Source organism: Natrix helvetica (genome assembly GCF_964273705.1).
Source record: "Natrix helvetica genome assembly, chromosome: 7".
In the NCBI taxonomy this organism is placed as follows: domain Eukaryota; kingdom Metazoa; phylum Chordata; class Lepidosauria; order Squamata; family Natricidae; genus Natrix; species Natrix helvetica.
In genome coordinates, this window is record NC_138558.1 from 2,693,869 (window position 1) to 2,714,423 (window position 20,555).

Below are 20,555 nucleotides of genomic sequence, written 5' to 3' on the forward strand. Positions count from 1 at the left end.
CAAAAGAGCAGCCTTTGTCTTCCCAATGCAGACTCACCTCCTGCTGGGTTTGTTTTCCGGTGCTGTGCCATGTGACTGTGAAGTGGATGTTTTGTTTCTCCACCAATCATGTCTACAACACAGCCCTTTCAACAGTACTAAAAAGGCTCCACACCCATTTGAACCATTCAGGTGGCCCTGAGGACACAGATTAACCTCCGAGTGGCCTCAACAACTCTCTAAAAAAGGATGCAAATGACCAGCTGTCTGCAAGGAGTATCAATCCTTCCATCCCCCACCATCCGGTCAGAGCTGAAGAAGCTTCTTAGATGGGAAGCGAAATGTCTTCAAAGAATAACCAGAAAGTCCAGTTGCCTCTTGGGGGAAAAAGCACTTTTGGGACAACCACGACCTGGATAACTGAGAACCTCCATAGACACACAACCGGTCCTCACACTTTGCAACTGGCGCAGCGTCCCCAGGGTCACCTGATCAAAAGTTGGGCACTTGGCAGCCAGTATAGGTAGTCCTCGACTTACAACCCTTCGTTTAGTGACTGTATGAAGTTACAGCGGCACTGGAAAAAGGCGACGCGTGGCCTGCTTTTCACGCCTACAACCGTCGTAACATCTCTGCAGCCGCCTGATCAAAATTTGGGCACTTGGCAACTGGCCTGTTACAGCATCTGGAGGGGGGGGGGCTCATGCGATCACCACTTCTGACCTTCCAGCCGGTTTGCGACAAGCAAAGGCAAAAGAGTCTCTAAATGAATGGTTGTTAAGTCGAGGACTACCTGTCTCTGCAGTTAGACCCTGTTTTCCCACAGCTCAGTCTATCATCTCTGCCTGCCTGCCTGCCTGCCTGCCTGCCTGCCTGCCTGCCTGCCTGCCTACCTATCTATCTAATTATATTTCATACTACCCTACTACCAGTCTCACTCAAAGAGGGACTCTGGACAGTGTACAAGTTTATACTCCCTGACTGAGGAGGAGGGGAAAGAGGAGCAGGAGCTGGAAAAGGCGGAGGAGAAGGAAGAGGAGGAAGAGGAGCAGAAAAAGGCAGGGGAGGACGAAGAGAAAGGGGGAAGAGGAAAAAAAGGAAGAAAAGAAAGAGGAGGAGGAGGAGGAAGAGGAAGAGAAACAAGGAGCAGCAGGAAAAGGCAGAGGGAGAAAGAGGAGGAGGAAGAGAAAGAGGAGAAAAAGGAGGAGGGGAAAGAGGAGGAGGAAGAAGAGAAAGGAAGAGGAGGAGGAGGAAAAATTTGCATAGCCCCCGCAATTTTTCAGCTGGTTTCCATCCAAGCAAAGCGATGGCTTTGTGATCCAACCAAAGACAACAATCTCGCACAACAACAACATCATCAGGAACAATCCTTGAAATTGGAAGAATAGTTGGCAAGCCTTCTCGGTCAACACTGCCAAGGCCGCCTCCGGATGCCTTCAATTTCTCTCCCACGTTGATAAACTTCGGTTCGGGGGGGGGGGGGGTGCGGAATACAAGTGGAGCGTTGATGAGCTGCTGTGTTCCACAAATCGTAACAGCCACACCCAAGCCACAAACTCCATCCTGATTTGTGGAATGCAGAAGTTCTCCTTCGGTTAGAGAAGGCGCCTGGGCCCAGTCTTTGGCAGCAGGATTGGCCCAAGGAAAGATCCCATCATCACAGATGGAGTTGCTGAGGGCCAATATAGTAGGCGGACGCCCTGGAGTTGTGGGGGGCCGTCCCCATGTCGAAATGCACAAAGCGTTGGCCTTGTTGTGATGTACTGAATGCATTCGAATTGGGGACAGTCTCCACAGCTGTCCGATCTTTGCAAAGAACCCTTCCGGCCCCTGGATGCCTGCCAGATGTTTTGGCCAGGAACTCTGGGAAGATCAGAGAGGGAGCACAATCTGTCTGGAAGGTCTCCAGGAGAGGAAGAAGTGTGGCCTGCTAGATTGTGTGAACAGCTGACCCTCCAAAACCTCTAATGACTTTTTTTCTTTATTTCAAGCTGTTCCATGAATTCTGTTTTACAGCAGGAGTGTCCAATTTTGGTGATTTTTAGACCTGTGGACTTCAACTCCCAGAATGCCCACAGGCTTTAAAGTCACCAGAATTGGACACTCCTGCTTTACAGCTTAATTGGACTTTTCTGATCTCAATCAATCAATCAGGATAGAGTTGGAAGGGACCTTGGAGGTCTTCTAGCCCAGCCCCCTGCTCAAGCAGGAGACACTATACCATTTCAGACAACTGGCTTTCCAGTCTTTTCTTAAAAACCTCCAGCGATGCATCACCCACAACATCTGGTGGCAGGCTGTTCCACTGGTTCATTGTTCTCACTGTCAGGGAATTTCTCCTTAATCCCAGGTTGGAATTAAGCTGATCGATTAAGCTTTAATTAAGTTAATTTTAATTTAATTTAATGAAGTTGGATCAAGCTGGTCTCCTACCAGCTTGATTGTGAGCACAGCTAGAGTTTGTTCAACCCTCTGGAGTTATTTCCCATCAAAAGCGTTCTTCTTTAACGGGGTTTGTTAACAAGGTATTTATCTCAGCTGTGTCTCTCTCCCATAGGAGGTCCTGCTAAAAAGAGCAGCCGATCTGGTGGAGGCTTTGTATGGGATGCCCCACAATAACCAAGTAAGTCTCACTACCCTCACCCCCCACCACCACCACCCCCGGCATTGGGGAAGAGCAGAGGGAGGCCAGCAACGTCCCACTTTGGTTTAACATCTGGTGAACATCAGGGCAAGGTTGTCCATGGTCATTGAGGGGTCTAGTTACCGATGCCCCGATGATGTTTGGTGATCCATCGCTGTCTTCTTGATCCATCAGGTCTGGATGGAGAAAACAACCACGCTCTGACTCATACTTAGCAAGTCCACATACCTGGGGATTCCACCCCTCCTTATGAAATTTTTTATTTTTATTTTATTTATTTTTTGTTTTGTTTTGTTTTGTTTTATTATTTTAATTTTCCATATGGCACACAGCTAAGTCATACAAAGAGAGCCAGTTTGGTATAGTGCTGAAGGCGCCAGGCCAAAAACCAGGAGACGGTGAGTTCTAGTCCTGTCTTAGGCACAAAGCCAGCTGGGAGACTTTGGGCCAATCACCCAGAGAGAGACTTGAGTTCTAGTCCTGCTTTAGGCATGAAAGGTACTCAAATAAGGTGGCACTTGCTTTCCAGCCAAAAAGGGAAGAAATTCTGTTGCCGTGACTCAACTTGTTCCTGGTTAACTAAGGATCTACATCGAGGGTCTCTGGGTTTTGCCAGCTATACCTGGTAAAGGTAAAGGATGCAATTAGGACCATCAGAAATGGCTTTGAAGACCAGAGGAAACTATTTTTCTGGATCTTTTTAAGGCCACCTGGAGATTATCTGAGGTTTTTGCAACCATACCTGAGCGAAACAGGCAAAGCTACCAAGATGGCTCCTTGGGACACTGGAATTCCAACTTTTCCCACCTGAAACCTTCCAACCTTGCTGGACTACAAATCCCCACGATGCCTCAGGCAACCCACCGGAGGCCCCCAGGTTGGACAAGGACCCTCTGCAGAAGATTCATACCCCAGCTCCAGCTGGCTGCAAACACATGAAACCATCCCAACTTGCAAATCCAGCTGTGGACCTGTAGATGTGAAGACACTTGTTTTTGATGCAAGATCCCAAGATTCCCAGAAATCCAATATCTCCCCTCCCCTCCCCCCCCCCCCCCGTTCTTTATCTGTGCAGATCATTATTTCCATTTCTTGGATCTTGCTTGCTACCCTCAACACGCACACACATACACACAAACACAAACACACACACAAAGAGAGGGAGAGAGTTCTCCCCAGAACCTTGCACTGCTCTGGCTGGGCGCCTACAAACATCTGGCTCCCAAGCCAACATCTGTTTGTCATCAGGGATTCCAGGGCGATTGAGTAATCGGCTTCGAACAGCTCCCTGCTTCCTTGCCCCCCCTCTCCCCCCCCCAAGGTCCAGGCAGTGTTTTCACAGCTCAGTCATGGCTCCCAACACCTGGACGGATATAGCTGTGATCCTGAGGAGGTGTCAGGTCAGGCCAAGCAGGTGAGAGGAGTTGGCTTTACGGGCCAAAGTCCCCGGGACTTCCTCTTCCAGGGTGTCAATCTTCCCCACCCGTCCAGGGCTGAGCGGCAACAGAACGGTGGGCCCGAATTCTCGGCCACCCACCAAGGAGATGGGAAAGCCAGCGTTGGGGCCTGGCTACATGTTACACCCATCGCTTAGGAAGGTGGAATTGCCGGGTGTTGCCCCATGCTAAGCAGGGTTGGCTTTAAAGTGGGTAAGGTTGTCCATGCGAACTCACCGTTTGAGGCGGAAAAGGGATTTCCCAAAAGTAGATTGCTGTGTTTTCCCTTTCAACCATTTTAGAACAAAGAATCCTTGAGCTGGAAGGGACCTCGGAGGTCTTCTAGTCCAACTCCCTGCTCATGCAGGAAACCCTATACTGTTCCAGACACATGGCTATCTCATCTCTTCTTGAAAACCTCCGGTGATGGTACACCCACAGCTTCTGGTGGCAAGCTGTTCCGCTGGTTAACTGCCCTCACTGTTAGGAAGTTTCTCCTTAATTCCAGGTTGCTTCTCTCCTTGACCCTGATTCGCTCTAATCGGCTTTTGTGCCCTAAAGCAAAAATAGAACTCACCTGGTGATTGGGCCAAAGTCACCCAGCCGGCTTTCATGGCTAAGGCGGGACTAGAGCTCACTGTCTCCTGGTGATTGGCCCAAAGTCACCCAGTTGGCTTTCGTGCCTAAGGTGAGACTAGAACTCACCACCTCCTCTTTTTTTCCTAACTTGATGCCTTAACTGCTAGAGCAAAACTGGCATTTTGCGGCTCCAGATTCCTATTGCCCCATCCGTGCCTTTTAGTGGATTTATTAAGGGATCGTGACAGCTACGTCTGTTTGTCCCTCAGCGGTTGAAGCTGACCTAAAAGTGCTCTTCTCCCAGGGTCCTTCCATATTGAGGGTGGATCCGAACCTGGCTCTTTCCTGGTCCAAGCTCCTTCCCCCTTGAAAAATCTTCTTTTCCCCCATCCTCTCTGCTTGAGCCCGAAAGAATTGTGCAGCACCCCTTCCCGGATAGGCTGGGACTCCAATACCCAGCATCCCCAGCCAGTGGCATACCCGACACTTTGGAGGGACTGCAAGGCTGGGAAAGGGAGTGTCCTGAGCAGCCGCCGCCACCGTGACGCGGACTGATCTCTTGCCCCCAAACAGGACACCATCTTGAAACGGGCAGCCGATATCGCCGAAGCCTTGTACAGCGTCCCGCGCAACCCTCACCAGCTGACCTCCCTGGCCGGGAACCATGGGCACTCGGGCATGATGGGCGTCAACTCCTTTGGGAGCCAGCTGGCCATCAACATCAGCGAGTCCACTCAGGGCTCGGAACAAGGTAGGCCAAGGAAGTCCTCACTCAGCGACCCTTCATGCCGCGAAGGTTCGAAATGATGAGACCGCTGAGTGAAGGAACGTTTGATAGGTACTTGAACTTACGACCGTTGCCGTGCCCCTGCCCTGCCCGGTCATAAGTTGGCAATCTGGGTGCCCGGCAATTTGTTCAAAGTTTTGTCGGGTTGCCAGTGTGACTGCCGTGTGGAATTTTCCCCGATGGCTTCAATGGGGAGAGCCAGGATTGCAGTCATTGAGTGAGGCGGTCACTCAATGGGCATCTCGCTTAACAGCTGCAATGGCATACATTTTGGTCTCCGTTGCGGTCATAAGTCGAGAACTACCGTAAGTCGAGAACTCCAACTACTGTCATTGGAGCCATCCCAGCTGATGGCCCCCCATCGCATGAACCTCCTCATAATCTGTGGAAAGGGAGGTAGACAACTCCTAAAGCTGGAAGCTCCATTTGCCAGTCCACCCTAAGGGTTCTTTTCCTCCCCAGTTCCCTGTGGGTCAGAGAGTACAGGTGGCCTTGAGTTATGACCGCAACCGAGCCCCAAATTGATGTGTGCTCAGTGAAACATTTACGACTTTTCTTGCCACCGTTGTTAAGTGAACACTTACATTCGCTAAATTAGTTGCGCGGCTGTTAAGTGAATTTGGATTCCCCGTTGACTTTGCTCGTCAGAAAGTTGCAAAAGTGGATCACGTGCCCTCCGTCATAAATACGAGTCGGTTGCCAAGTGTCCGAATTTTGATCGGGGGAAACTTCCCCGCTCCCAAGTATGAAAAATATGCCCCTTCTTTTCACTGCCTTTGTAACTTTGAACAGTCACTAAATGAACTGCCGCAAGTCGAGGACTTACCCGTGTTTTGGTTTATTTACTTATTTTCTCTCCGTCTGAATTCCAGGATACCCACGCAGCGCAAGCAGCGTCTCGCCCCGGAGCTACGTGCCCAGCTCCACCCCGCAGCAGAGTAACTACAACACAATCACATCTAGCATGAACGGTTACGCAGGGGCCTCCATGACGGGTCTTGGGGTTCCAGGCTCGCCCAGTTTTCTCAACGGCTCCACAGCCAACTCTCCCTATGCCAGTGAGTATCAGGGCACCAGCTGGATTCATTACTTGCTGTGGATTCACACCATGTTGTGACAGGGAGGAGGTTGGGGAGGAGCCTGGGCCGGTCCTGGAGTCTGGCGAGGGCTCTGACGAGGGCTCTGCGTCGGAGGCAGAGAGGGGGCCGGAGACGTACGACCGTTATAACTACCGTCAGAGCAGAGGTGGGTTACTGCTGGCGTTACTGTCAGTTCGGTTTGTGCCAATTTGCAAAATAGATCCGTGCATGCGCACAACATTGAAAATATCAAAAAAAAAACATGCCACAGTGACCAGGGAACCAGTTTGGGGGCGTGGCGAGCCTGCAGGCCCTACCGGTTCGGCGATCCAGTCACAATTTCCACTAACGGTTCTCCCGAACTGGTAGCAACCCACCTCTGCTTCAGAGTCAGACGAATAGCTGGAGCCTGTTCCCAGTGTGCGCAGGCGCAGAATGAAGGAAGCAGCTAAGGAACAAGGGTCCACTTGGGAGGAAGGCCACAGGCGGACGATGAATGGCCCCTCCCATATGGAATAAAAGAGGAGCGGAAGGGGAGTGGAGCTTGCAGGAGGCACTTAGTTCATTCCTGCATTCTTACCAAGTATTGCGGCGTCTGAAAGATCTCGGCCTGGCCACTCGCCAAGCCTGATAAAGGTTGGTAATTGTGGACTACCTTGAAAGACTGTGGGAGAGGAAAGACTTTGCTGGAGAGGAATTCACTGTCAATTAAATAAAAAGACGAGGACTCCGTTTTGTGCTGCTGGGGAAGCCGAGGTCAGAACCCTCAAATGCTTTTGTGCAAATTTGGGTGCGTGTGTGTGTGTGTGTGTGTGTGTTCTGAGCCAGGGCTACGTCGACCGCGATGGTGAAACTCTCCTTGAAGCGAGGCTTTAAGTCTAAGAATATGTTTTCTTTTGAGCTGGATTGTTTGTTTATTATTCTCACAAATAATTTGAGGCAACCAACCTACCCCAACTCATCTTTCTCTTCCTATTAACCCCACAACAACAACGATCCTGTGAGGTGGGTTGGGATGGGAGAGAATGACGGACCCCAGTTGGCTTTCAGTGGCCATCACCCACTCATACAAGGGAAGAAGCTTCTGAATGGAGAGACCAAAGATCTGGAAAGTCCTGGTCTGGGAAATCCCTAGAAGACTCCAGTCTGTCCCCAAAACTGGACACCAGAGAAGACTTTGGTGGACTTTTGCATAACGGTGCAGAACAGTGATGATAATGATGATGGAGGAGGAGGAGGAGGAGGAGGAGGAGGAGGAGGAGGAAAGGGGACTGTGGGGTTCTCGGTGTTGTCTGAGCCTGGTTGTTTTCTTCCAGACATTTCATAGCCCACCTAGGCTACATCATCCGTGCTAGAAGAGTGTGGGGTTTGCAGAGAGGAGGAGGAGGAAGCCAGCCGCCTTCCCTCCCTTCCTGGGACTCGAGACACCCCCCCCTTCTCTGCTGTACTGACATGTATCCTTCTTTCCCCTCCACCCCCCCAGTCATGCCATCGAGCCCACCCCTGGGGGCTTCCTCCACCCCCGCCGGTGTCTTCTCCTTCTCCCCGGTCAACATGATCTCGGCCGTCAAGCAGAAAAGCGCCTTTGCCCCCGTTGTCCGGCCCCAGGCCTCCCCGCCCCCCAATTGCACCAGCACCAATGGGACCGGCCTGCAAGGTAAGTGGGCTTTCTCTTCAAACCAGACTTCCCACCCTGGTGACCTTTGCAATCTCACCACCGCCCCTTATGGCACAGGTAGCCCTCGACTTACGACAATACCTTTAGTGACCGTTCGAAGCTACAACGGCACTGGTAAAAGTGACGTGGCTGTTTCTCACACTTATGACCATTGCAGCATCCACATGGTCAAAATTCAGACGCTTCACAACTGACTCGTGTTTATGAGGGTTTTAGTGTCCCCTGTGGCGACCTTCCGACAAGCAAAGTCCATGGGGAAGCCAGATTCACTCAACAACCGCGGGACTGACTTAACAACTGCAGTGATTCACTTAACAACTGGGGCAAGAACGGTCATAAAATGAAGCTGACTGAAGAAATCCGTCACTTCAGAACAGAAACTTGGGGCTCCATTGTGGTCGTACGTCGAGGACTACCTGTCTATTCTAGGATAGTGTTTTTCAACCTCGGTGTCAGGTTTCCAAATAGCATCCAAAAGTAAATCAGAGTCCAAAGCAAATGATTCCTCAAATTGATGAAGAGAGCCATGTTGGCACATCTGGGAAAACCTGAATCCGAAAGCTTCCAGGTTTTCCCCACCCAGTTGAAAGTTCAAGATCTTGCCCCCCCATACCCACTAGCCCATCCCGTGGCCCAATCTCCCACTGCCACGCTGGCAGTTCCACCCATCCAGTTCTGGTGGGGTGCAGATATGCAGAGACAAAGGATGACCTTGGCTTTCTAGAAAGAATGTTGTTATGGCTACATATTATCTAACTCCGTACATTCCCCCATCACATTTTCCCACCATAGAAAAGGCATAATAGAAGAATAGAAAGTGTGGCAGGCCAAAGATCCGAAAGAAAAGATGGCTGCAGGCCTGACACTCGGGCACTTGAAGAGGGGTGGACTTCAACTCCCAGAATTCCCCAGCCAGCGCATGCATGCGCTGGCTGGGGAATTCTGGGAGTTGAAGTCCACTCCTCTTCAAGTGTTCAAGATTGAAAAACACTAGTAGAATCTATCCTTGGCATGTTGTAAACCAGGATTTTTTTTTTAGGTTTTTTAAAAATAATAATTACAAAATATGAGATGTCTAAGCAGGGAGCCTTTCCGTGAAAGAAAGTCCAATCGGCTCAGAGGCATCGTCCATCGTCCCCCAATGGGTCCTAGATGGACAGGAATAAAGACACTTTGGGGGAGAAGCGGGGTGGGTCCCCTCTTCACCCCAAAGGGTTGTCAGGCTGACGGAATGTTGAAATGTTCTTTTGCACAGCTAAAGCTGAAATTCCTCTCCTGGTTTTCAAAATAAAGAGCTTTCAGCCAAGCGGGGCCTCAATGAGGACCAGTCTGTTGTCTGGGCTGACCGGTAACGGAGATTTGAATTCCCCCAAACCCTCCGTGGACAATGTTGTTTCCAACTCAGCAAAGTCCCCCAAGAACTGCCCTACCTCCTTCCCACGAAGCTGAAGAGCTACCAGACGAAGCAGCTTCCTCCCAGGGATTTCCTTGTGGTGCTTTTTTCCTTCTCCCCCCCCCCCCACTCCCCTTCCTTCAGAGCACCCTAAATCTCTCCCATGAGGAAAGGAAATGGGGGAAATCTGCATTATTCAGTAATCCAAGCTCCTGTCTAAATCCAGGATAAGGTATTTTATGGAGAGGAATATTTATCTTGTCTTCATAGAGTCTCAAGTGTATCTTTACTGCCGTTTTTTGTACTTTTCTAACTCTTTTTATTTTTATTTCTTGGTTTTTCTCTTTCCTTGCTTTTTCCTTCCTTTCTTCTTTCCTTCCTTCCTTCCTTCCTCTCTCTTGCCTTTTCCTCCCTTGTTTCCTTCCTTCTTCCTACCCTTCCTCTCTGTTTCATCTGTCTCATCCATCTTTTTCCTCTTCTAACTTCCTTCCTTCCTTCCTCGCTTTCTCTCTTCCCTTACCTCGCTCCTACCCTTCTCCCTCATTTCATCCTTCCCCCCTCTCTCCTTTCCTTTTACTTATTCCTTTTATGCCTTTCTTCCTCCCCCTCCCTCTTTCATCTGTCTCATCCCTTTCCTTTCTTTTTCTCTTTCTCCTTCCTTCTTTCCTTCATATCTTTCTCTCTTTTCCCTCCCTCCTTCCGCTTTCTTTTTCTTTTTCCTTCCTTTCTCCCTCTCCCTTCCTCCCTCTTTCATCTATCTCATCCCTCTTTCCTTTTTTGTCTCTCCTTCCTTCTTTCCTTCATCCCTTTCTCTCTTCCCCTTCCCTCCTTCCTCCCTCTCTCCTTTCCTGTTTCTTTTTTATTCCTTCCTCCCTCCCTCTTTCATCTGCCTCATCCTTCTTTCCTTTCTTTTTCTCTTTTTCTTTCCTTCCTCCCCTCCCTCCCTCCCTCCTGCCTTCACTGTTTCATCTGTGTCATCTTTCTTTCCTTCTTTTTTCTCTTTCCCGTTCTTCCTTCCTTCCCTTCTTCCTTCCCTCCCTGCTCGCTGCTTGCTCGATCCCACCAACCAGACCAACCCTTTGAGGATTCTGCAGACAAGTTTCAAACCGCCTCTCGGTCACTCCAAGGATTGGCTTACTCTTAATCACAGTATGTTCCTTCTCTCTCCTTCCGCTCTTTTGCCTTCTCCGCTCTCTCTGTCTGTCTGCCTGTTTCTCTCTCTCTCTCTCTCTCTCTCCCTCCCTTCGTTGCTCCTCCCACCCTGATTAACCCCCCTGCCACAGCCTCCTAAGCACCTGCATTCTCCACCAGAATGAGGACAGGTGAAGGTAGATACTTAGGTGGATGTAGCTATGTATGGCCAGGTATGCGATGGCCTGGGGTTCCTGCCTTGAGCAGAGGGTTGGACTAGAAGACTTAACATTTGATCTCGCCAAAGGCCCGAGAGACAACCAGGAATGACTGCAGGATGCGGCCCAAAATGAGAAATGAGTGGCCTGAAGGATGCAATCCAATTTTGAAGATCTTTTAATTCTCATCCAGAAGCTTCTTCAGGTCCAACTGAGAGAAGAACCGAAGAAGCTTCTTGGATGAGAAGTGAAACGTTTTCAAAAAATAAAACAAGAAAAAAGCAGCATTGGGACAGAACCTGGACAGTCTTGCGTGCAAATTTGGGGGTGCCCAGGCGGAACTTATGAAGCTGGCCATAACTCAAGAGTCATGATGGCATATCTCCTTTGGAATTGGGGATGTCTGGTTTAATGAAAAGAAGGACAAGGGGAGACATGATAGCATCTTCCAATATCTCAGGGGCTGCCAGAAAGAAGAGGGAGTCAAGCTATTCTCCAAGACACCTGAGGGTAGATCAAGAAGCAATGGGTGGAAACTAATCAAGGAGAGAAGCAACTTAGAACTGAGGAGAAATTTCCTGACAGTGAGAACAATTAATCAGTGGAACAGAAGTTGCCTCCAGAAGTTGTGAATGCCCCAACACTGCAGGCTTTTAAGGACAAACTGGACAGTCACTTGTCTGGAATGGTATTAAACCTCCTGCTTGAGCAGGGGGCTGGACTAGAAGACCTCCAAGGTCCCTTCCAACTCTGCTATTCTATGTTCTAAGAATCCAAAGTCACAAGTGAAGCATTGTCGTCATTAGCTCCCAAATGCTGCAATGAGCAAGAGTCACAGGTAGCGCAGTGGTGAGAGTGCACTACTGCAGGCTACTTCTGCTGGTCACTGGCTGCCATCAGTTTGGCAGATCGAATCTCACCAGGCTCCATTCTTCCATCCTTCAGAGGTCAGTAAAATGAGGACCCGGATTGTTGGGGGCAAGGGGCTGACTCTGCAAAACGCTTAAAGAAGGATGTGAAGCGGTATATAAGTCAAAGTGCTAAGGGTTATTGCTATCTGAAGGGCTAAGGATGAGATGACAGTAGCCTTCCAACATTTATGGGGCTGCTACAGAGAGGGGGGGGGTCAATCTATTCCCCAATGCACCTGAGAGCAGGATGAGACGTGATGGGTAGAATCTAATCCAGGAGAGAAGCAACCTAGAACTAAGGAGAAATAGCCTGACAGTGAGAACAATTAACCTAGGGAACTCCTCCCCACCAGAGGTTGTGGGTGCTCCATCACTGGATGTTTTTAAGAAGAGATTGGATAACCATTTGTCTGAAATGGTGTAGGATCTCCTGCCTGAGCAGGGGGTTGGAATAGAAGACCTCCAAGGTCCCTTCCGACGCTATTATTCCATGTTGAATTACACCCAGAGAACCGAGAACCATGAATTTCTGCATTGCTCCTCAAGAGCAGTTGATCAGTGGAACAACTTGCCACCAGAGGTTGTGGGTGTTATTCTTTGTGGCGCGGCCAACTGAGCTTCTCGAGGATTTGACTCAGACCGTCTCTCTTTTCCAGGCCTGTCGGGGCTGATTGTCCCACCCATGTGAATCAGGGATGGGAGGAAGAATACGCAAACTGACTGGCACTTGGACTTTTGAGACCCTCCAATGGATGCCTGGGCACGGGGCGCAAGACCTGGCTTCCGAATTCTCCTCATCCCTGGTGACTGCCATGTTATTGGTTGGATCCGTCATCCCACGAGACCCCCCTCTCTTCGGCCCAGGCCAATGCATCGGGGCTGAAGGAGGTTGACCGAGGCCTTGGAGAGCTACAACTCTGGATTTGGGGAGGGGGCTCCTTCCTTAAAGAGGAGGAGGCGACCAGGGAGGAGAGAGACCTTGCAAAGGGATAGGGGCCCCACCATCTTCCATGAAGGGGTCCTTTGGCCATCCCGTCCCGCTCTGGTGGAAGGATCACAAACAGACTGAGGGAGACCCTCGCCCAGGCAGGGACCCTCACTCAGGGAGACTTGCTCATGGCCAAGAGGGAGGGGTTTCCCATTCCCAGCAGTTTTCCTTTACTTAAAAGCTCGGGGGTCCATTCCCACACCTGAAGGAAAAGACCCCCATGCAAACCAGACTCCAAGCGTCAGCCCTCCCACTACCCCCTAACACCCCCCCCCAGGACCCCTGGGTTCTCCCAGGAACTGCCTTGCAAAGCAAGCTGGTTTGGATTAGGTCCACCCCCCCCAGCCCACCCCCCCTTCATCCTGGCCAAACGTTGGCTTGTCTGCAGCCGCCTTCAGCTGCTCCCAATTTTCCAGGCCTTTCTTGTCTTTCTTACCGGTAGTCCTCGACATACGACCACAACGGAGCCCCAAATTTTTTTGGGGGGGGGCTTCTGTGGCTAAGTGAGTTTTGGCCTCATTTTACGACCTTGCTCGCCCCAGGGGTTAAGCGAATCACCGCCGCTGTTAAGTCAGTTCCACGGTTGTTAAGTGAATCTATAACCTCCCTGTCGACGTTCTCAGGAGGTCGCCAAAGGGGGGAACCACGTGACCTCCCCCCCGTCACCAGAACGCTGTGCGACCGTCATAAATAGGAGCCCGGGGGGGAGGGGCTTCCACTGTCCTATGTGTGAAAAACAATCATGGGTCCTTTTTTTCCAGCGCTGTTCTAACTTTGAACGGTCACTAAATGAACCGTTGCAAATCGAGGACTCCCTGTATTTAAGAGACAAAAAACAATGACGAAAGAGGCATTTAAGCAACAGCATCAATCATCAAGAGCCCCCTCTCTCTTTTCCACTTTCCCATTTTTTTTTACATTCTTTCATCCCCCGCTCACCCCTCAAAAGGACCCGTAGCAGCCCTCTCCAAATTCTCCAAACTTAAACTCGGGTTTCAAGCTTTTTTAAAATAATCATAATTTTTTCATCCCGCTGTTCTTTTTTAAAACCAAAAAAAGAGAGATTTTTTAATTGACCGCAACCAATTCTTTGTCATGCCTTTTCCTAGTCGTCTCTTTCTCTCTTCGTTTTGCAAAACGACAACAACAAAGAGAAAATAGACAGTGAGATCCAAGCGAGCGCAGGGGGTGGGGGTGGGGGTGGGGAATGGGACCCCGATTCCAGCTGGGTGGCTTTTGCAAGTCCCATCGAAAGCAACCTCTGAGCTCAGCAGACCCCTGGGGAGTCCGTTTCTTCTCCCTGCCTCTTGCATTATTTTTCTAGCCTTATTTCCGAGTGGCAAAAGGGTGGGGAGGGGCTGGGGGGGGCGCAAATATCTGTAAATAAAGACTGCGGAGACAAAAAAAAAAACCCTCCCAAGTTGGGATCCTAATCTGTCTGGCCAGGTTCTGTTCGCAGTGTATTTATCTTTGTCTCATGTTTTCCCTGGTCTTTCTTTCTCTCCTGCGTTTCCCTTTGATTCATTCTTTCTTTCTTTCTTTCTTTCTTTCTTTCTTTCTTTCTTTCTTTCTTTCTTTCTTTCTTTCTTTCTTTCTTTCTTTCTTTCTTTCTTTCTTCCTTCCCTTCCTTCCTTCCTTCCTTCCTTCCTTCCTTCCTTCCTTCTTTTCATTGTATGTCCTGTGATAATGTTGTACGATAGCCTATGTCGGTTAAAAACCCCTGGCTGCACTGTTATATTTTTTTTCCAATGTAAGCACATGTAAATGAACCATTATTGCAATTTCTTAGGAAAAAGCCCTAGAATATATCAATATACCACTTTAATTGCCTCCTCCAGCAAGTCCCTCTTAATTTGGAGCCGATTCCTGTCTCCGGGGTGCCAAAGTGCATTTTGTCCTTTTAATAGGTCTGGGATTGGTATGAAGACTCCTGCCTTGGTCAGGGGGCTGGACTAGATGACCTCCAAAGTCTCTTCTAGGATTATGATTCCCACTCAACACTTTAGCAGGTGGGCTGAGCTACGTGACTTCCAAGGTCCCTTCCGGTTCTAGATTCTATGATTCCCTCTCAACCCTCTAGCAGGGGGGCTGGACTAGATGACCTCCAAGGCCTCTTCCAACTCTGTTATACGGTAAATTCTGTAACTCCGAGGGCTGTTTCTTCTACATAATATTATGTCCAGCCTGATCCATTGGAAGCTGAGAAAGGCTCTCCTTGAGGCCACCTAAATCCAGGTGAAATCGATCAAAGACCATGGTGGTTTTTCTACAACAGTTGCGGAGTGCCATTTCAAAGAGAAAAAGAACAGAAAAGTTGAGTTGCAGCTGGAAAACTGCATCACTCAGCCATCTATAGCCGTGATGGCGAACCTATGGCACGAGTGCCAGAAGCGGCACCCAGAGCCATCTCTCCGGACACACGAGCTGTTGCCCATTGCTCTTCCAAGTTCCAGCGTGCTGGCCAGCTGGTCTTCACAAATGCGGGAGCGCCGGAAACTGGAAGAGTAGCTGCCCGGTGCGCATGCGCATGTCGGGAAGGTGATCTTCTGGTCTCCGGTGCGCGCATGCACACTGGCCACCCGGTCCTCTGGTTTCTGATGAGCGTGCGAAGACCAGCTGGGCGGTGCGCATGCATGCGCCAGAAACCAGAAGATAATCTTCCCAGCGTTCACATGCGCACTGGGCGGCTACTCTTCTGGTTTCCAGCACAGGTGCTCGTGCTCCCATTTTGGTTTGCCAACATTGATCTATAGATTCTCCTTGGTGGGATGAGTATCTTGACTTAAGAGGTCCTTGGTGCTCTCTGAGCTTGTATGCTTTCTTACAGGCGTTTCATAACCCAACTAGGTAACATCATCAGTGCTAGAAGGGAGTGGGTTTGTGGAATGGAGGAGGAAGAGGAGGAGGACTGTGGGATCCTTGATGCTCTCTGAGCTTAGGTGGTTTTCTTGCAGACATTTCACGACCCAACTAGGTAACATTATCAGTGCCAGTAGGGAATGAGGTTTGTGGAGAGGAGGAGGAGGAGAAGGATGGGATCCTTGGGTTAGAAAATAAGGGAGACTTTGTTTCATGAGCTCTAACCTATCTCTTCTGGTTGGGGAGTCCGGTCATGAATTCAAATCCAGAAAGCCCACACGGACAACCGATGCAGCTGGATTCATTAACTCCTTTCTATAAATCAGAATAGGTGAATAAATGTACAACACCAACAGGAGGTTCTTCCAAGTAAACGCAAGGCAGGAGAGCTACAGGCAAACACCAGCAGTTAGCTTCATCTCAGCAGACAAGCCGAGGCAGACTGCTAGTTTACTTCTCAGAGCAGCAGAACTGCTGAAGTTTCTGTTTCAATTCTCTGCACAGACTCAGATCTGTCTAAGCTCCCATTGGCTGACTTATTTGCTGTGTCTGTTGATTAGCTGACCTTGTTCCCATGTCTCTCTCAGTCATAAATATTTTAATAAATCCTTTGGGGTGGGGGGGGGAGCTTTTCCTGAGACGATTCTGCTGGATCAAGCCAAGGGGCAGGCTGGAACCCACACCCTTGGCCTGCCCTTCAGAATCCAGGCCTGGTCCCATGCAGGGGGGACCAGGGTTACAGCACTGAGTGGAGAATTGAGGGCCCCATGAAGAAGGGAGCATGGACAGACCCAAGAAAAGGCTCAACCACAGAAATGCGGTTTTGTGTGAGGAATGCAACCTTTCTTTTTCCTACATAGGTTGCAGAGGGAGGAGAGGGAGGGCGGAAGAGGAGGAGGAGAAAAAGAAGAAAGAAGGAGAAAGGGAAAAAAGGAAGGGAAGGAAGGAAGGGAAAAAAAGCTACGAGGGAAAGGGGAAGAAGGAAAGGAAGGAAGGAAGTCCGTACTGATTCCATCTCCAACCTCTTTGACCACCATCTGCCAGACGCCTTTCTCAGTTTCCCAACAAGCCCAAAGCTGCTCTGCACTCAGGATGAGTGTCTTACAACCCTGTGTGGACTTCCACTCCCAAATTCCCCACCCAGGTCGTGAAGAGGACGCAGAGGATCCCAGACAATCCTGCAGACCCTGCTCAAACATCGCTGACCTGCCCTGTCCTGGATGGAAGTGAACTTCCAATAATCTTTTCTGCTGTCCTCACCACACTCTGCACCGCCTGCTTGTCTGAGGCAGGAGTGCTTCCAAACCAGACAATAATGCCATCCCTTTTTACAGGGAGGTGGGTGTCAAACTGGATTTCTTCAAGGGCCGGGTTAGCACTGTAGTTCTCTGCCGCGGGCCGGCTGCCTCCTGCAGAACCCTGCCAGCCAAAATGGGGCACGGAGAGCACACATGACCTCCACACACACACATGCAATTATGGCGGCCAGAGGCACCGCGGGCTGGTCCTTTGCTATTTCCAGGACGGCCCCATGGGCCAGATTTAAGCACCCTGTGAGTTGGATCTGGCCCGTGGGCCTTGAGTTTGACACCCCCTCTCTGTAGAAAGTGGTGAGGACAGTGGGAGGAATCGTAGATTCAAATCATATTTTACCCCTTCTCGGATGGGAATGGATCAGTCGGCCCTCTTCCAAATTCCCTACAGAGGGCAGCTGAATGCCTGTGCTAAATTTTCTTTATATAGCAAGCCGAATGCGCCCCTCCCCTGTTCTGTGGACAGGGAAAATCAAAATCAAAAGCGAACTCTGGTGATTCGAGGACTAGCTGTATGTATCGGAGAAGGGAAATAAAAAGGAGGAGGATGGGGCAGGCCAGGGATAGGGGGAAAACTGCTTCCTGCAACTGTTTTCACAGCTGCCTCTCCATCACAACATCACTGTCCAACGGGCTCCCATCAAGCCAAGGGAGACCCCCAGAGTCACACGGATGGTGGCTTTTTGGCAGCTGCCCCGTGGAATTGGCTGGCCCTTGGCTTCTCCTGGGAGGAGAGCAGACTTCCGAGGCTGCTTCATAGCTCGGGGGAGGGGGGAGCTTCTGGTGGTCTCCATCCAACTCCTAACCAGTCCCGCCAACTGCTTAAGCTTTTTCAACTAAGTCAAGCTTCTTACACCCTTCAGTGAACTGTCATAAGTCGAGAACTACCTGTGCTCTGTTAAAACTCCAGGGCGGCATTGGGATGGCAACGGATACAGGGGTGGGTGGGAGGGATTATAACTATCCCCCCCCCCCTCTCTCCTTCAAGTTAAGGCTGCAAAGATACTTCCTTTATGTTGCTTTTGTCGACTGCCTTGATGGGCCTCCATCGCAGGGGTGAAATCCCACAGGTTCTGGAGAAGGGATTGAGAAGGGATTGAGTAGTTTGAAGAACCAGTAGCGGAAATTTTGAGTAGTTCTGGAGAACCGGTAGCGGAAATTTTGAGTAGTTCAGAGAACCGGCAAATGCCACCGCTAGCTGGCCCCAGAGTGGGGACGGAATGGAGATTTTGCAGTATCCTTCCCCTGCCACGCCCAAGGCACACCCTCCAAGCTACACCCCGCCCACCAAGCCACACCCATAGAAACGGTAATAAAAAAGTTGGACTTCGCCACTGCTCCGTCGGTACGTGAAACTCTACCCAGATGGGCCTATAAAACCCCTGCCGTTCGTGTTTTGCCAGATCCAACAGTCCTCTTGGCTGCATTTGCTAAAACACGCACAGATGTTGCCCGCTCTCCCAGCACATGTGCGCATACACGCACGCCTCCGAGCCCCCCGCCCCGTGCATAGAAACCCCTCTCCTTTTGCAGAAGGGAAAGTGCCACGCTGGTTTGGGGTGGGGGGCTTAGGAATGCATCCTTCTTTTGGTATCTCTGCCTCCCCACCCCCCTCGTCCCAGGCAGTCGAGATGGATGGCGTGTTAAGTTTACTCGATCGGTCGATCGAATCAATAAAATCCAGCCGACCTCTTTGCCTTAACGGTTGAGCCCCTTCATGGCGCACCTGAGCCCCTGAAGGTCTTGGCACCTGGGAACAGGAAGGAAAGGGGCACAGGGTTCGAGTCTCGGTGACTCGGGGTCCCCGCTCACCCCGACCGAAATGCTCTTCTTTACGAAGCTCCGATGGGAAGTCGCAGGGCGGCTTTCCTGGGAGAAAAAGCAGATGTTTGTGCAAAGGGGCTCGGTCTCTCTCCGACAGACACACAACCGCACAGCCGCACTCAGGGCACCGCCAGAAGAGGACATGGCTGAGGCGCCGAGGGGGGTAGACATCAGCCTGAAGGCAACAGCTGGCAGCTCCTCGGCGTTCTTTGTCTGGACGGTGAAAGAGGATGAATTTCGTCTGCCAAGTTGGGAGCCTTGGGCTGAATCCCAAGAGGGGAATTCGATTCCATCCATTCTGTCTTCTCCCTCCCTTCTCTTGCCTATTTATCCATCATCACATATCTTCCTCCCTCCCTTCCTTCCTTCCTTCCTCCTTGCTATTTCCTTCATTCCTTCCCTCCTGTCTCCCTCCCACCCTCCCTTTTTCTCTTCTAGCTTCCTTCCTCCCTCCTTCCCTCCCTTTTTTTAGCTTTCTTCATACCTCCTCTTTTCCTCCCTCCCTCCCTTACTCATTCAGTCACTCACTCACTCCCCCTTTCCTTGCTTTCTTGCTTCCTCCCATGCTATTTCGTTCCCTCTTTCCGTCCTGTCTTCCTCTCTCCCTCCCTTTTTCTTTTTTTAGCTTCCTTCCTTCCTACCTACCTCTTCTTTTCTTCCCTTACTCATTCAGTCACTCATTCCCCTTTTCCTTCCTTCCTTCCTTGCTTCCTCCCATGCTATTTCCTTCCCTCTTTCCGTCCTGTCTTCCTTCCTTCCTCCCTCGTTCCCTTTTTCTTTTTTAGCTTCCTTTCTTCCATCCTCCCTCCCATCCTGTTTCCTTCCTTCCCTCCTGTCTTCCTCCCCCTTTTTCCTTCCTTCCATCTATCCTTCTTTCCCTTATGCCTCCCTCTCTCCCTTTTCCTTCTTTCCCTCCTTCCTTCTTCCCCCCCCCCTCTACTTTTTCCCTTTCTCCCTCCCTCCCAAATGCTGGTTACAATTGTTCTTTCTGCCTTCATATCTAAAGAAAGTCCCTGGTTTACAACAGTGACCATTCAAAGTTACAATGGTACGGTACTGGAAAAAAGTGACTTGGGGCCTTTTGTTCACACTTACGACGCTTGTAGCCTCCTTACAGTCACATGATCAAAATTCATATACTTGGCAACTGGTTCATATTTATGACAATTGCAGTGTCCTGGTGTGTGTGTGTGTGTTGATCCCCTTTTGCAAACTTCTGACGAGCAAAGCCGTTGGCAAAAACAGATTCACTTAACAACCAGGTCACTAACCTAACCACTGCAGCGATTCACTTAGCAACTGTGGCCAAAAAAGGTCGTAAAATAGGACAAAGCTCACTTAACAAATGTCTCGCTGAAGATTATAGGTTTTGGGCACAATTGTGGTCATAAGTTGAGGACTGTTTGTAAACGTTGGCGTCTGTACCTGTCCTATTCTGTTGCTGCACCAAACCAGACAGTTATAGAAAAAGAATCAATCAAATCAGAGCCGGAGGGGAGCTTGGAGGTCATCTAGTCCAACCCTCTGCTCAAGCAGGAGACCCTCTAACATTTCAGACAAATGGTTCTCCAATCTCTTCTTGAAAACCTTCAAGGATGGAGCACCCACAACTTCTGGTGGTAAGCTGTTCCACTGGTTAATTGTCCTCCCTGTTAGGAAGCTCCTCTTTAAGTCCAGGTTGATGCTTCTCCTTCATTAGTTTCCATCCGTGGCTTCTTCTCCTGCCTTCTGGTGCT

General features: G+C 50.1%; 1 protein-coding gene across 5 annotated transcripts in view; it reads left to right on the top strand.

The window, feature by feature from the left end:
* Positions 1-16,848, top strand: part of LOC309395812 (transcription factor COE1-like) — a gene marked incomplete at its 5' end in the record, with an annotated part of 78,646 nt that extends 61,798 nt beyond the window's left edge. For 2 of the 5 annotated variants that reach the window (XM_081960374.1, XM_081960378.1), the window contains 6 exons: positions 2,537-2,602; positions 5,212-5,389; positions 6,298-6,483; positions 7,988-8,161; positions 10,646-10,724; positions 12,492-14,652. In XM_081960374.1, coding sequence (XP_081816500.1) covers positions 2,537-2,602; positions 5,212-5,389; positions 6,298-6,483; positions 7,988-8,161; positions 10,646-10,719 — 678 coding nt within the window. In that variant the 3' untranslated portion in view covers positions 10,720-10,724; positions 12,492-14,652. Of the gene's footprint in view, positions 1-2,536; positions 2,603-5,211; positions 5,390-6,297; positions 6,484-7,987; positions 8,162-10,645; positions 10,725-12,491; positions 14,653-16,551 lie in introns of those variants that run through there. The other 3 variants (XM_081960377.1, XM_081960376.1, XM_081960375.1) reach the window with 2 other exon arrangements.
* Positions 16,849-20,555: the final 3,707 nt, after the last annotated feature.